General features: G+C 38.3%; 1 protein-coding gene and 1 long non-coding RNA gene across 4 annotated transcripts in view; one reads left to right on the forward strand and one right to left on the reverse strand.

Annotated features, from left to right (window-relative positions):
- The window catches only part of DCP1A (decapping mRNA 1A), a 32,219-nt gene that overhangs the window by 8,335 nt on the left and 6,338 nt on the right, over positions 1 to 17,546 (reverse strand). For both annotated transcript variants that reach the window (XM_039558970.1, XM_039558969.1), the window contains exons 4-7: positions 12,107 to 12,173; positions 7,580 to 7,718; positions 4,080 to 4,199; positions 49 to 804 (exon numbers count right to left, since the gene is read on the reverse strand). In XM_039558970.1, coding sequence (XP_039414904.1) covers positions 49 to 804; positions 4,080 to 4,199; positions 7,580 to 7,718; positions 12,107 to 12,173 — 1,082 coding nt within the window. The remainder of the gene's footprint in view (positions 1 to 48; positions 805 to 4,079; positions 4,200 to 7,579; positions 7,719 to 12,106; positions 12,174 to 17,546) is intronic.
- The window catches only part of LOC109143341, a 53,923-nt gene that overhangs the window by 6,490 nt on the left and 29,887 nt on the right, over positions 1 to 17,546 (forward strand). For both annotated transcript variants that reach the window (XR_005602962.1, XR_005602961.1), the window contains exons 2-3: positions 1,564 to 1,655; positions 16,545 to 16,687. This is a non-coding gene — a long non-coding RNA (uncharacterized LOC109143341). The remainder of the gene's footprint in view (positions 1 to 1,563; positions 1,656 to 16,544; positions 16,688 to 17,546) is intronic.

Genomic DNA, 17,546 nt, shown 5'->3' on the forward strand with positions numbered 1-17,546 from the left:
AAATACATGTACTCTAAAGCTTCACGGATATCAAAGCCCACAGAATACCTGAAGGGGAGAGATTATCTTGCTGTTCAAGGCTGATGGCTTACTGTGAGATTCTTTGAAGCTTTCTGGTGTTGCAAGTTGCCCAACTGAGGCAGAGATGTTTGGTGTTAAGGGAGTCTTAGCGAGAGACTGTTGCTGTGTTTGGTCATGCTGTGGGGTCAACCTGAGTTTCTGGAGAAGATCAACACTTGTATGAGATGCATTTGAGACAGTCCCTGTGTTGGCTGTTGTCAAGGGTGCTATGATCTGGCTTTGGCCAGCCATTAGATTCTGTGGAGCGTGGTTCACTTCAGATGGTGGCTGATTCACCAGTGGGGATATGGGCTTGGCAGCTTGCTGCATAACTTGCATTATACTGTTGCTTTGTTTGAGGCCAGGAAGCATCTGAGCAGGGGCAGCTTCCATTGTCGAGGCTGAATTAAGAACAGGGCTTAAACGGACTGAATAGCTTGAAACATTTTTCATATCAGGCTGGGAAACTGAAGCTGGAGGTATTATCATAGGTGTTAAACAGTCCTGCTGATTGGCACTGGTTTTAACGCTCGGACTTTCAGATTTCCCCAGGGATTGTTGCATTACTGGTGACTGGTCAAAAGAAAAAGGCAAAAGCAAACTGTGCTGCTCTCTGGCAGGTGTGTCTGTCTGCAGCTTCTCCATTCTCTCTGGATTGGGATATGGAGCTGCAGGCTGTTCCTTTTGTACAGAGGTTCCAAACAGTTCCTCCAAAGTCAGGTGCTTCTGCCTTGACTGAAATGGCTAAAAAGAAGGGAGAAGGAAGTTTTCAGTTTAGAACTAGACATAGCACTGTGCAGATCACACAGTCTATTACAAATTCAAGGAAACTATGAGACACAACTAGGTCAAAGGCATATAAAATACAGTTTGTATATTAAGGGTGCCCTATTCACAGGAATTTTGAAATTTATTTAATGAAGAGGAGCATCCTGGCTATGTATGGTTTTTCTTTATATCCATCTCAGGACAGTCTGTGCACTAGTAGTCAGGATGGGGGAAGGCTATGGACTGAGTCAGGAACATGGCACCTGCCATCATCTATCAGCCCTAACTGCACAAGGCACTTTAGGGAAGTGGGGGAAAAAACATACACATGAAACAGTATTTACAGAGTTGGAAATAATTAAATGGCCTGAAAGATGGGAAAGGAACATAGAAACCAGAAGCTGCACAACTGAACTAGCAATACAGGCATAGACAGTTTTCCTTGCCCTTTTCATTAACAGTGCAGATATTACATATAAACCTAAACACATGTATATTTATATCCTTGAAAAGTGTGTATATATACACAGTTACATCTACCAGTCCTTTAGTCTCTCCCAAAAATACACATCTAGCCTACATCACTGACATTGTATGAAAAATATGGTTTTAAGGATATAATCTTTTAATATTTGCTGAAAATATTTAAAAATGTTTTTCACTGAAGAGAAAAGAAACAGCTATTAACACCAGTAATCGCAAAATTTTCTTTTTTTTTTTTTTGACGTTGCACAGGACCAGAAGTTATGTAAAACAGCTGGACTGAATTACAACATTCTGTTCAGAAGACTGAATAGCCTGCAGCACAATTCCAGTGTATTCTAATGGTATGTCTAAACAAAGATGCTACTTCACAATGACAACTACTGTACCATCACATTGCTCTGCTGGCTCTGATTTCCCTAGCACAAAGAACAGCAGCCAAGACACAGCAGCACAGGTGCCACACAAATAGCCCAACAAAAAACCTTGAGCTTGAAGTCACACTGTCTTTTGCCCAGGTCACTCATCTCTACTGTCATTCATTCTCTAATGTTATTCAATTTTAGCTAGTTAAAGTCTGGCACCCTTTCATTTTGGGGCTTGGACATTCTATGGTTTATAAACCTTATTAATTATCTTAAGACTATTTTCCTAGAAAATTGTTCTTTTTTCCACTGATCTTCCTGTTCTAGAGACCTGTCCTTCAACCATAAAGATTCCATTAAGAGGAAAAATCACTGTTCCAGATCATTTCAAACTCAGCTGTTCACTTCAGTATTATTAACTGAGCAGCTTTCCTTTATTAATACATTACAATAGTCAAGTAATAAACTGAAATCTCTACCATGCTTTGATCCTAATCAGACTGGATAGTCTCAAACATCAAGTTAAGTTTCCAGTTGGAAGTATAAAACACCTCTTTTGCCTTGTCTATCTCTGGTTAAGGTGTACTTTGAGCATATCATCAACTGTGTGTGTTTATGAAGACCTTTAGCAGCAGGGGCTGCTTTAAGGCCACAAGATCCCTTTATTTGATAGGAATAGAGTGCTACTGCTGCTGCTCAGAGGGTTTGTCCAAAAGTGATTTCAGGTAAGCTTTATAGGCCCAGCTCTGCTAATTCATGCTTCAGTATCAGTGTTCTGGTTCAGTTTTTCTGATTTCTGGCACGAAAGCATCTCATGATACAACTGATTTTAATTTTGAATTGCCAAGATGTGACACTTAACTACACAATATCATGGAGAAGACATTTATTTTTATTCCCAAATGTGTGGTATCTTTAGCATGAGATGAAGTTCATCAACATGCAAGTGTGACATTTTGGAGGGAATTTAACAATCTCACTGTACTTAGCATATGCACACTATTTTTTGATTTCACTGGTCATCTGTTTTAATTAGATGAAAAATGTGTTTTTATAGTTGAAATGGAATGTTTTTCCAGTAGTCTCTCAGTTGTCCACGTTACTAAAAATGTGGCTCAGAACCAACACATTCGAGATATATTTGAACCCAGTTAACTGGCTTCACAGAACTATCACTTATGTTACCCAATTAATTTTTTCCAGTATCTCTGCAGCTATTATTTTAAATAGCTCAACAGAATTAAAAATATGACATTTTACATGTTCTATAAATCAACTTTCCCTGTAATTACTTCAGAGCAATTTGTTAGAATCTTATCTTTCCAGTTTTTCCTTTATTGATTCCTGTTCTGCAATTCCATGCATTGTCAGGAGGAGCATTTCAGCTGATTTTGTAGAGTCTACATGGAATGACCCAAAGAAAATATGTGTTTTGAAAGCACAGCCTCAGGTAACCCTGGTGCCAGGTCTCCAGATGTGGCATGCAGCAAGCACAGCTGGCTGCCAGGGGTCAGTCCACCACTGACCCAAAACCAGAGGTGCTGCTGAGGGGCTGGAAGGGCTGTGACAGAAAATAATCCCAGCAACTCCCCACTCCTCATTTTAATTCATTAATTGTTACTACCCCACCCCTAAACCAGATTCCTCCTGCCCAGACCCAGCCCTAACCCAAACTAGAAACTCCTACTACTCCTCCAAACTACCTATTTTGTTTGCAAGTCCTAAGTGCAAGGTCGCCCACATTTTCCTAGGGGATTTCATTTCTCAGGCACAGTGGTTTATTGCATCAGTGGACCATGGCAGGGAGAGGAGTTTTCCATGGGGCATTTCCGAGGAGCACCAGCACTGCCCATCCTGTGCCCACTGGGTGGCACTGCAAGCAGGCCCACTGCACTTCCGAGTTACAGGGAATTCAGTTACTGCACAATTTACTTCCTTTTTTTTCTAAATCTATCTCTAGAAAGTCTTGTATGAAGGCACAGCTCCCTCGTGCAGGACCACGGCTGTGGCTTTGAAGGCAGCACAGACCAACCTTCAGTAAATGTCTGAGGCACAAGACCAGGGCTTGAGTTCCTGAGTGATCACAGGGGCATGGTCATCTTTTCTTGCTTCCTATCTCTCCAAGTCATCCCACACATTACCACGGACTGACTTCTTCCAGAAGCCAAGCTGGCCCATTTAAGCATGGACATTCACAGTAGTGTGGACATAGCCTCTTATTTTCAAAATGCTAAGTCAAAAGACAGAATTTAGGATACTAGAAGTCTTCCCACTCATTAGTTTGTTTAAAGTGATAATAGATGGAGCAAACACTGAAGGCATCTCAAGAAAAAAATCTATTTTGATACCAAAACAAAGTACTAAATGAAAAAACTCCTTTATTTAGGGTTGGATGAAACATACCTGCTCTTGCACTTGTAATGAAGGCTTCTGTTCTGAAGGCTCTGTGCTTTCTGGCTTTGGAGGATTTGAATTTTGTTGCATTCCAGAACTTGATATAATACTTAGGTCACTAATCTGATTCTGAGGGGGGAAAAAAAGAAAAAAAGAATAATATAAATATATGGGTTTTAGTCCACATTTACCCACTATACAGTCCTGTTTACATGGCACTTGGACTGAAATACAGATGATGTACAAAGCACTGATTTTTGTAAGACACTCTGGAATTCAGAAATCTTAGGAACTAAAAATCATACCAAGACATCCAGAATCTGGTATGCGCTCATAAAGCTTTTACTCTTTATTGTTACAAGAAAAACAAAAAGAAAATACAACTAGCTTTATACTTTTTCACCAAGAAAGAAAATTATAATGTTGAAAGAAAATGAAATGAAGAAATGAAAGAAAAGGTGGGCTTTTCACATCCTATATCTGCACTGGCCACTAACAGAGAAATTTGCTACACTTCATTAAATCAGGAACCCAAACGAGAACTGCTTAGGAAAAAGAAATCCAGACAGAAATCACTCTAAGTGGTTGGAAAGAGAGCTTGTCACCGACTTATTTCCACCAGATTTAACCAACCATCTACATCTATTTTCAGGTGTTAATTTGGTTTACTATGAACAAGACAAAACCAGGCAAGAGAGTTGCATTATAATACAGTATATTCACAGATGGTGTTGACTTTCATCTTTAATAAACATAAAAATAAGCAAATATAGATATTATATTACCATTAAAATCACCAGTGAAAAAACCCAGACTGTAGAATAACCCAGCTTTCAATGCATAAACTACATGCATATGATAGAGCTCAACCATTGACACAACACATGATGATTGCTCTGGTATCTTACCCAAAGCAGTAAAATACGGGTTAAACTTTCTAGCAGCAGATTAAAAAGCAATCTGAGCTTTATTCTTTTGTTTTCAATTTCTAATTGAAAGCAATAAATACAAAATCAAGCCTTTACATTGTGATTTAAGGACAGAGGAGAGAAGCAGACTCTCCTATCTTTCTGACTTTTAGCCACTAACTTGAAGGTCAAAACTCTTTGTGCCTGAAATGCTGGAGGCCTTTTAGTTATAAAATCAGGAAAGGCAGAGTTTTCTTTTCACTAGAGGATAAGCTGCAGTATGTTTCCCTGCTCATACTGAAATACACACACAAAACCACACTATAAAAAGCATCCATTCACTTCATTAAAAAAAAACCCCTCAGAGTTCATTCATTTTCACATATGGGCTTGATGTAGTGTGTACTTGAAGGATTAAGCTGATTTGGAATCCTAGATTAAATCACTCAGACCTTCATAAATCTCTTTTTCACTCCCTCTGCCCCCTTCGCATGCTGACACTCTGCCAATCTCATGTGGGCTGCACACAAGGATTACTGTATGATCCATCTGGAATGTACCAGGCAGATAAGTACTTTCTGCTCCTAAATACAAATTCAGGCATAATTACCAAGTACCATAAAATTATTCAAAAAGAATTAAGACAGGAAAGGTCTCTCAAGAAGCCATCTTCCAAACAAGTTGGTTACTTCATCAAGTTAACATTGGCACACATTGGCTACAAGGAGTTCCAAAATTAATGTGCCAGGGTTTTGTTGTTAAAGCTGAGGTGGTCAACAGAACCTTCTCCAAAGAAGTTTGCTTGAAACGTGACCAACATCGTTCATTTCTGCTTTTCTGACAACTGTACACAACTACAATCACAGCTGGCTCTGATGGGATCACCACGAACAGGTTCATTTATGGTTCATGTGTTGTAAAAATATCAAGAAACAAACACACACACAAACAACAAGAAGAAATGAAGATACAACTCCCCCCAGTTTTTAAGTAGCTTTGCTGTATCCCATGCCTGCCTATTTCACTGTTGTATTATTGGCAGCACAGATGTTGACTGTCCACTAAAATATCTGCATACCAGTTCCTGTTCATCAGAATTTTACTTGTCTACAGAGCTTCAGCTATGATGTTTAGGAACACTGTTTCTAGCAAAAGCTTTTCAGTACTCTCACATGAAAAAGATCTGAAAATTAGAAGAGAAGCTGGAATATCCCAAGCCATCCAACAGCCATCTGTTGGAAATGTGTATTATCCAGTACTGCAAGGACAAAGAGGGAAAAAGGCTTCATCACACCCAGGAGGGCACTACCAAAGCAGTGGATTCTTGTGGGATGGGTTTTTTCCCTTCTTTGCAAAAAGACTTCAGTTTTTTCAAATCTGTCTAAATTGATGCACCACTGAAAGATGAATCACGCAAGTTGTGATGTTTCCTTCTGTAATCTTACAAAAGCTGCTACTTGCACAATGCTGGCCTTCATACAGAGACACCTCTCCCCAAACAGCACTGATACACACACATTCAGAAGTAACTTTTTTTAATCATCTGTATTTTAAAGCACTGAAAAAACATGAGAGTGATTTCCAGAAATTAGTATCTAGCCTGGGTCAAAGATACTGTATTGTTTGTCAGATTGAGCTGACCTCAATGTACTTCAGACAGTGACAAGGTTTAATCCACATGCTCACTCTTTTCTCATCATCCCACATTGTACTGTAACCATCTAGAATCCCACAAAGACTCAGATCCCAAGTACTCAAAGGAACTCTGCTGCACAACAAGCAACTCCTGGAAGGAATCAAGCACTGTACAATGTGCTCACTCTTCTCCCACCAGCACAGCCACAGAAGCCACACCATGGTTCTGCAATGCAATACTCACACATTGCTTTACTATGGCACATTCCTGTATTATTATACTGGGGAAGAGGCGTGTTCAGAATCTCTGTTTCCATGTTTGGATCTCCCACACATTACCTTTATATTCATCCTGCACGTATGAATTTGGTCCTCACGACTATATAAAGTAATTCTTTCCTAAGAGAACTACCATTCCTCATTATGTAACCTTGTGAATTTAGCACTGGCAAAGGATAACAGACTTTTTCTTCTGAGATGAATTAATTTATTAAAAAGACAAACAGTAGACAGGACAGAAGAAATAAACTGGGGAACAGAAAGACAAGGAACAGTATTGTTACATTTAGTCTACAGCTAATAAGAAATATGCTTCATAGAGTCTACAAATGTACTGAATGACTCAGTCTTTAATACCACAAGACATCTTTTGAGACTAAGAAGAAACAGATGCTGTTGGGCATAATTTTTATTTGCTATTCCCAGAGACAAAATTTTCTCACAGCAGGAGAAATCATTGTAAAATGGGTCTACCCTGCTACACTTCAAGTTGGACCACATGATCAGGATTCAATCCATCTTGCCTGAAATCAGAGAATGTTTCCTAGTACAGTGTTCCTGAGGGAGGGAACAACACATCAGTCTGAAAACAAGGCTGCTGAAACTATTGCAGAGACTGCCCACTCTTTAAACAAAGCACAGCTGATGTGCTAAAAACTCATTTCCAGAAAAGAGACATTTACTTACTCGTTCATATTCATCCTTGGCTTTACTAAGCATTTCCAGGATGTCAATGGGCCTGTTTTCACTGCAGCCATTGGTCCTGCTGGGACTTTTTCTGTCCTGGGAAACTTGCTGCGACCTCTGAGCTTCTTGTTCAACCACTCTGTAGGAGTGGAAAGGAGAAACAGGATTTAAAAATTTAACTAGAGTTAACATCTTGCAAAAAGCAGTGAAGAAAAATGTACTCCCAGCACATTAACCCATTTTTTCTGCCTGAATAAGAGCCTAACACACATTTGACCAAAGTTACACACGTTTTCATCTGCTACAAGGTTTATGCAAGTCAAATTGTCAAATGGTCTGGACGATTTATCTCCCATTCACAGAGCACTGGTCTGTCTCTCACAGAGTTTGCCTACAGTAAACACTACTTCTATAAAACTCTCATGTTTAGACATTTTTACAGTGAAATATGTGGACATCCAAGCATGTGATACACAAAAAGCACATGTATTATACCATAGACTAAGACACAATTTTTTCTCTTTACTTCCTAACATGCATTTTTCCAGATTTAGCCAAGTCAAGCCATGTCATTCAACAAAATCTATTACCAAACAGTTCTAGTTTAGGATGAGGCCTACCATTATGTAACAAACAGAGACAGTGGGAAAGAAGAGAGCTGGCTCATACCAGATATCTCTGGAATCAGTCTGCAAGAGGACTTAGAGCAAGTTACCCTCACACCCCCACCTACGGCTCTGGAAAAAAACATTAAACCATTTCCTTCTCAAGCTGCCCTGCAGTCATTCCAATTACCTGCATTTCCTCTGGCCTCTGGTGTATATGGTTTATTTACCACTTCTACTCCACCCCTGTCTGCCTCAAGTATCCAAAACCTTCAATTTGAAGGACAGGTAGGAGATGCAAGAAGATTATGTGTACCTGGTCATTTCAGTAATAAAATAAAAGCAGCATATACTCCTAATCCATATGCAGTTCACAAGATATACATGGCTGTGCAATGCGCTAAAGCTTATCCTCTTGAAATAAACACACACCAGCCTGTAATCCCTTCTTTTTTAAGCCTGCATTAATCAAATATGTTAAGAAAAAACAAGCACTGTAAACAGGGCAGAGCTCTGGAGCTGGCATGCCACTTGAGAACTCTCATGCTGTGGAACTGATGGCTGAGGGGGGAGCCAAGAGGTGCCATCACAACAATCACAGAAAGTGTCAATCATTCCAGCCTCCAGTTTCTTTGGGTCAGTTAGGATTCAGGACAAATGCTAGATTTTATAGACTGTAATTATTTATATGCACCTCTATGTTTACATTTCTGAGGAAAAAAAAATAGTTCAAGTTTTGGAACTTTCTTCCCAGTGTTCTAGCAACCAAGCTTCTTTACTTCACTAGGGTTTAGTTGTGTTTAGTTGAAAAAGGGTTAGATTTGGCTTTTAACAATTTGATGTGGCTTTCAGAATTTGTAATCATACAAGCTGATTATTTACCAGCTTCTGATTATTTCCAGCCATCTCTGTAAGCAGCAGTCACCTGCAAAGGTAACTCACAATAGGGAGGCAAAGGTAACCCTGACAATTTTCAAGAACTGCAGCATGTGCTTGTTTGGATGAAGCAGCTCAATACTCCACAATTGTTTCTATGGTGACACCCTGAGAGAACATTTTGTTCCACCACCTCACGCAGTCACCCAGTCCTGGCTTAGGACCTCTCTAAACTCAGCTCCAAAACTAAGGATGAGAAAGAGCAAGGCAAGAGAATCCAAATGCTTTGCTGAGATTTTAAGTGCCAGCATAATTGTATAATAAAAAAGAAACACTTCAGTTAAAGGGAAGATTCTGGGCAGGCAAAGCAAAGGCTTCACTCTTGAGACCCTCCTTCTGCCTTAATTAGTTGGCCCAGAAGGTTTCAATAAAACATCCTCCCATGAAAACAGTACTCATTGATCCCACAGCAAAACATCTTCAAGGAGTGCATCCATTTCACAGAAATGTTTCACAAAAATTTCTGAAAAACAGTTCATAATATTTTTCTCTTGTTCATGATGAAGTGTTTGTTACCTTTTTAAAGTTTACTTTCTTTTTGAAGAATAACAAATTCTCTTCTCATCTAGGTAATTGTCTAATAGCTCAAACTCCATATTCTGTCTTGTGCAGGTTACATTTCAATGGTGGTGATGAAATAAAATTTGAAACTTTATCCCCAGAATTCTGAGATACTGTCCCAATCCTAGTCTGCTGCCTGTATCTCAGAAGACACTTTGGGTCTGACTGTTGAAACAGGATAAAACAAGCTTATAAACTAAGCTTAAAATAACCCTCCCTACAAACTCATAGGTCAGAATGCAATAGTTTTCTGAAATATTTGAAGCCCTCCAATTTCTGTCCTACTTCTTCTAGAAAGGTCAACATTCAATCAATCAATCAGTCAACTTGACACAAATTAATTGTTCCTGAAATCAGGAGTTTGATGACTCCCATGAAATGTTTTTATTTCAGAAAATTCTAGGATTCTTAAAGAAAAGAGAAAAAAAGATTTCTGTAAACCAAATACCTAAATACCTTTCCTGGGGGAAAAAAGTCAACTAATGCAAATCTGTACACTGAGCATGCTCTGTGTGCAATCCAGGATTAAATCTTTTTTAAGCAAGGCCTGCTGTTTCTTTCCATTGTATCAGATAGTGGAAGAGGCACACATTCCTTCAGGGATGCAGTAGCTGCTGTGATGGTTTGTTTAAGAATATCTGCAGTTATAGCATTGAAAATATACCTGGCACAACCTCACAGAAGGGCAGGGGGAGGGAGAGAACGTAAGAAGTGAAATCTGTGATTACAAAACCTAATTTACTTTTCTTTTCAATGATAAGCTACCAAAATATAAATGGATGGCCTGCAATCTTAACTCAGTCTGGCACAATAAGGTCAAGTCAAATGCAGGGAAGAGAATGCAAATCTCCTTGAAACCTTTTATGGTTATGTTTTTAAAGTGCTGAGGTACTATAAAGGCAACACTCTTTCCTATCAGTGATTAAGGGTGCAAATCCAAATTTCCACCCCAAAGACAAAAAATTAAGGAACAAAATTAATACTCTTGGAAGAAAATGTAAATATTGCAATCCAGCAAAAAAGGCAAACGTGCTTTAGGGACTGCTGTGCCATGGCTAGACTGATCTGTTACCTGAGGGCACTTTTTAAGATTCCTGAAGTATGTGTAGCCCATCACTTGTGCTACAATGACCAGACCAGTTTAACACCAAATGGACACAAGGTGTCTGAAAGTTTGCTGTCTGAAACTTAGATCTGCACTGTAGAATAAGAATATGGTAGAGTTTGAAGGGTTCAGCTCTCCCTCACACTTCAAACACTTATCTAATGGTGTTAGATCAAAAGGTGCATTAAAAAGAGGAAGCCATGTCCTTCTCATGCTTCGTTTATACAGAGGAGAGGCAATAGATGTTTTGTTATTTGTTTTGGTAACAATATCCAAGTGTCAGTTTCACACAATTGTTTTCCATTATTCCTTATAGTTAATCCTTAGATATGGACAAACCAAATAACAGTAAGAAGTCCAACATAACTGGGAAGAAAAAAAATAGAAGTGGGAAATGGGGTGATCAGGATGAGAAAAAAGAAAAAGAATTTAGAAAGATCTTGATATCAATATCTGCCATTTGTGTTCTCTCTCACTCCTTCTGTGAGAAAATAATAATAATAAAAAGCAAAAATAACCCACACCAAACCCCCTACACTAAGAAATTAGAATTCAGCTTAAAATGTCTATGTTGTGACTAGTTTTCATATAATATTATATATTTCCATGTATTTAAATTGTGCAAGTCTTCAAGATGGCCTGATTGGCAAGCCATGACATGCTGCTGAAGGCATGCAAGAGATAAGAGGGTTCAGGAAAGCAATGTGATAGTGAAGAGGAGCAAAACTGAGCATAAGGGATGAGAAGATACCCTGGGCAGTACATCTACATTTTGCATTTTAGCAAGAGTAACTACCAAAAAATCCAGAAATTAGCACCACCAAGCTCTTATTATTTCACAGTTTTGTTTATTCTCCTAAACCCACTATAATTCTAGAAGATTCTACCTAGTTTTCCTACTATTCTCCAACCTCTTCACTTTAGTCAGGAATAACAACTAAGTCTTAAAAAACCCAAACAAAAAAATAGCTCACCACAAAACCAACCAAAAAAACCCAACCATTATTTATTTCATTACACTTTCTGCATTAGAAAATCTTTTGCCAGCATCCCCACACAAAATAGAATGTAAAATAATAAACAGTGCTCATACTTCCTTTATTTGAAGAATGCCAACTAATACTTCAACTCCTTTTTTTACCACTTAACTGAAAATATAATGCTGCAGTTTTTTTAAAAACAAAACTATAATTTTCACTAGTAAAAAAACTTGTATGAGCAAGAATGCTGTATTCCTCCATTTCAGGAGAGTGAGGAAAGAATCAGACACATTTAATAAGTTCTAAAAGACTTACAGAATAATAAGGCCCCAGTACTTACTTAGCCATGAGTTTTGCTATTCGATGACAGTCGTTCTTGTCATAAAACCAAATACTGTAAATTGACACTAGGAAACAAGAAAAAAAAGCAAGTGTAACACACACAAAAAAGAAAAAAGTAATTAAATCAGTAGCAAAAAAACCCAGTAGTCCATTAGATCTGCAATATATTTCCATCAATTTCCACTGAAATATTATGTGTCACCACCTACTATTTATAAAGTAATCAGAAATAGCACATCTACAAACATAAATACAACTTCAGGCAGGTTAAATGGAAGAACTACAGAATCTTGATACTGTTTGTAAATACGAGTGGAAGGAAAATGAAGTTTTAACCAGCAGGTGCCTTCTCACTACAGTTGCAACCTCCTTTTTTGAATTACTGACTTTATAATTTAAACTAGGCCAAGGAATATCCATTTAAAAAAACCACTGATTTTTAAATTTGTCAAATTCAAAGACTAACATTAACATTTGAATTACAGTACAACAGTTCAGTCAGAGTCTCTCTGGAAGGTCCCTCTCCAGAAGAAGGCAGTACCAAAGCTCCCACCACACTGTCACATTCATGGAGCAGCTTAAAACTAAATTCATAGTGACCCCTGCTCTTTGAAGGTATCAAGGACAAAGCAATGAGAACAAAAGGGTTCCAGCTCAGCAAGACACTCAGCCTCATTCTAGCTCTTAGAATAAGTAAAATTCCATTGAAAGTTTGCAGAGTTGGAGCTCAACCACTGAGCCTTCATCAGAGGAAGAAACTTCATCAGTAGTGCCATGAGCTGCTCCTTCCCCAGCAATCCTTCCAAGGGGCCTTTACCCACACACCAGCTCATCTCCTCACTGCCCCCACAGCTGGACCAACACCACAAAGCTCCACAACTTTTTTCAGAATTGTATTGAATCCAGCCCACAAAGCAGATTATTTTAAATCTTAGTTCACCTATGAAGTTTGTCAAGGCATAAAGTGCAAGAATGTCAAAGGCAATTGGATACTTTACATATGTTACCATTAAAGTATTTTAATTTCTGAAAAAGACACTTTCAGCCTTTTAAAACTCATCTTTATACTGCAGTTCATGTCAATGATTTTATGTAGCTGAAATAACTGATTCTAAATACACTTAAAGTGAAGGAAAGGAATGTTAAAAAAAATTACTCAGCCATTTCCAGATAGAGGTAATTTTTATTTCACAGTGAAATCCTTTTTTTTCTTTACTCACTTTCTTCCTTCTCAAAATAATCAAAAACCTCAATCAGAACCCAGTCAAAATGATGTCAAACCATGACACAGAGGGCAATTATTTACCAGACTTTCTCTGGCCCTTCGAATTACCCCAGGTGTACTTTGTTGGGCCAAAATCCTCAACAAGTCACTCATTTCTAGAAAAATATCCTACAACAAACTGAAGTTCTTGGCTTATCTTTCTTTTATTAAATAACAGCTGTATTAGTTTTGGTGTTTGTTTCTTTAGAGGTTCCAGCTTAAGTGATAGATAACAAAGCTTTCCAAGCCGTAAACAAAGAAACGAATGCACAAAAGATATAAGCCAATAAAAAAGCATTTCATACATGTAGCCAATGCTTATGAAATGCTTTTATCAAACTTTGCAATTTAATACAACTGGATTTTTTTGCTGCATAGAAGCCCACAAAGTTTCCAGTCTGCTACATGACTAAAGAAGTAGCTCATGTTTTAGCACTGAAGAAAAGCTGTTTCCCTTCCCTGACTTCATTATCAGACAAACTGCCAAGAGGAGAAAGTTGCTTCAAAAGTATACTTGCTGAAGAAATGAAGATAGGGAACTTATAATAATGGGACAAATGATAAAAGTGACACTCAATTCTGCCAGAAACAGGCCTAGACAAGACCACAAGTAGATCCAAATTTCAATTTGGTGTAGAGTATCAGGCTTTTTTCCACTTTGTACTACTGGCAAGCAATCACAGGGAGTCCCTACAAAACATTAACAATATTATAAAGATGCAAAGCAGATTACAAACTAACTCGGGCATTAATGCAGGTACAGTCCAAAAGGCTGGAATGTTTACCTTCCTCTTTCCAAGAGGCTTCATGTACTGCCAGTTCAGCTCCCTTCCCCAGATGTGTGTATCCCCCAATACCATTACTACTAATATTTGATATGTATTTCCTTATATATACACTGCACTTTCTTACATGTGTGCAGCTTCAATTGTGAACATCCTTATAGCACAGAGTTGGTTCTTACCAACTCTTTTTAAATATGTGATTTTTTTTTTCCTACACCCAGCCTAAACATCAGCTGAACATTCCTATGTCTGATGGCACCTTTCTACTGTAGTTCATGCAAGTTTCATCCAACAGAAGCCACTGAATTAAGTGACTCATTTTTGCATCCAGCTTTTGTACACTGAATGCTGGGCAGCATCTTTAGCAATCAAGTAACAGCAGTTTGTAATCAGCAGCAGCAAATCTTTCAGTAGGATTCACACTACATTTTGACACCCCTGAAGTTATGAGTAACCCATACCACAGACAAATCAGGTTTCATAAAACTAAAAGAAGTCATCCATTATCTTTATCTCTGTTCTTCTCTGACATATGTAATTTTTGCTAGAAACACTGACCCATAAATATTTATCTAAACACCTAACACTCAACTTCTCTCCAAACTTGTCTGGATCAATCCTTAAAACCCGATTAAAATTGAAATGGAAAACCAAAGAGCTTTTGAGAGAACAGAAGGATTATGGAAGACTTCCTGCTCAAGCCTAACAGCTGAATAATACCAAAAGGAAGGTCTTGGACTCTTCTATAATCTGGATTAAGAGTGGGAATAGCCACTGTGAGACAGAAGCCTCATCTTTGGCAACATAAAACGAAGCTGCACACTCAAATTGTAGTAGCAAGAGGCAGCATCCCCACCCTCACATTCCCATAACTTTGTTAACCCATTGTACCCCAAGTGGCTCCTCTCCCTTATGTCAACTGGGTACATTTTAGTCCACACCAGCTCTTTGATCCTGTTTCTGCATCAGCTTCCCAAAAGCCACCTGAGCATAAGAGAGAGCACAAACAAGAAGCTCAGGACACACAGGAAGGTAAAACTGTTAAAGTGGAACTGTGTGCCAGAGGAAGTGCACATGGACTCATCAGCACTGCCAGTTTTGGAGATTCCAGGCACTGTCACTCCCTTCCCTAAAGCAGTTTAGCCATTTGTGCAAATGCATCTTTAACTCATTCAAAGAGATGATTTGTTTAAAACTTCCCTCAACTATCTGGAGGAGCTGGTAGAAGGGAGAAGAAATTTTTATTTTACAGGTCCAATTTAGATGTTGCCATACAATGAAGCAGAACAACTGGAAGTGGAGTCTTTCAAACTCTCGAAAGAAAAGGACTTGTGTTTTGAAAAACCTCCTAAAATGTAACCATGGAAAACAACCCGATCTCACTCCCATAAAGAAAAGCACATGTATGCATCATTTTACACTTCAAATAGAGTTTAAGGCAAAATGACATAAAGCTCTCTCTTAAAGCTTGTATTTTTTCTAGTAGCAATGTCAGCTGAAATGCCACCTCTCCTCAGTCAGTCAGCTCTAGTATCATCTTCACTGACACTCCTCATATTTATTTCCTCAATGTAGGTATTAGCCTGCCACATAGATTTATAAACCATTAGAATGAATGGAAAAAGTTCCTCCTTTCCCATTGTTTTAAATACCCAAGGCCATTTCACAAATACAGCTCACAGCACAATCCCAAAGCAGGAGCATGGAGTAATTCAGCAGGTGCCAAATAGTATCCAAGCTCAGGAACACTTTAACAAACTGCCATCTGACAGCATTATATGGAAGGAGAGGGATTGCTGCTTTGCAACCCAAACCACAGAAGAAAACCTCTTGCAGTTAGAGTGCCATCCTTCAGGTCAAACAACATATTTTTAGAACTTCTTTACAGTTTTCAGTCGTTCTTCCCTTCCTCCAGCTTGCATTGCTTCTTCCGCTATGAAGATATGAAGAACAGGCTCCTTTCTTATCTCAGACTAAAGCACCGGGTTAATGTGCTTGCTGGAGAGCCAGGCAGCCTCAGCAATCACAGAGATATGTTACACTTAATGGAACATGTGTGATAACAAGAGACTTTCCTTACCAGTTTTGAAACCAGGCAGGAGCTCTTTGAAACACTTCTAATGCAACTCATTTCACTTTCGCTGTTCCGGATACAAGTTGTTTTTATCAATAACACAACAAGCCCAGAAGACAGCACTTTGTAACTGAGTTTTCCACTTAAATGTATAAACCTCTCAAAAATCCATTATTTTTGTATTACTAACTCTTACCTTGGACAGGAATAAGAAGCAAGGAGAAAACCACACCACCACAAACACAAACCCCACACTGAACAAAGACCATTTATTTTAATACCCAACTTTTATGCTAAACATCTGTCTTTTCAGCACCATGGAAATCAGCCTGCCTGACCTCCCAAGTGAACTGGCTTGGATTAAAAACCCTTTTAATCAAGACCAACACAACCGATACAAAGGAAAAGTTGTAAATGAGAAAGGCTCAGGAGAATCTTTCCTGCAGACTTTAAGAGGTAAGTTGACCATTGCTTAAAACTTCAACAGATTTTCCTCAATTATTAAGCAAACTATTAACTAACAGCTCCAGTTTCTCATATTACAGATTGAAGGGAAGTACTGAACTTCAGACTGGACTATTTTTACTGTTACTGGGTGAATTGTATGCATTTTTTAAAACAGAGTTTAACATGCTTTCCACAAAACACAGACAAGAGAAAACAAGCTTAGGTTCATTTAAAAAAAAAAATAGGTCAACAGGATTCAGTGTTTCATGAACAAATAATCTGAATACTCTAAAGAATGTGCATGTGTCCAGAGGGGAAGTTCAACAAGGATCAAATATACCTGGCAATACCTATTCCAGACTAAGATATAATAAATGGCACATTAAGTATGACATATAATCTCAAAAATTTTACCTTTTGAGAGTAATTCTAAATTTAAAATGTTACCATAAGTCAAACAATCTCTTTTCAATTTGGCACTTTTTTAATCTGTTCATGTTTGGAGATACTTGCTTTCTTTAATTCTTTATAACAATAAAAACAAGAATACATTTTTTTCTATTTACCACTGCAAGTAGTATAATTTCTCACAGCTTCTTAGTCACACCCTCTTTATCATCTTTCCTTTAGCATCTTATTCCCACAAATACATGCTGTAAGTTTTGGGGCAGCATTATATCCAACTTTTCAGGTTTGATATTCTTTTGGGGCTGGAACCATAAGAAGCCAGAATAATTTTGAGAACAAAAATTCTGGAGTGAGGAAAGATTGCCCATTAAAAGCTGAAATATGAAAAGACAGGATTGGGATTGGGGGGTGGAGGGGAACCTCACAGAATAATGAATAACAAATTGACCTAAGTGTCTTC

Source organism: Corvus cornix, chromosome 12 (genome assembly GCF_000738735.6).
Source record: "Corvus cornix cornix isolate S_Up_H32 chromosome 12, ASM73873v5, whole genome shotgun sequence".
Taxonomy (NCBI): domain Eukaryota; kingdom Metazoa; phylum Chordata; class Aves; order Passeriformes; family Corvidae; genus Corvus; species Corvus cornix.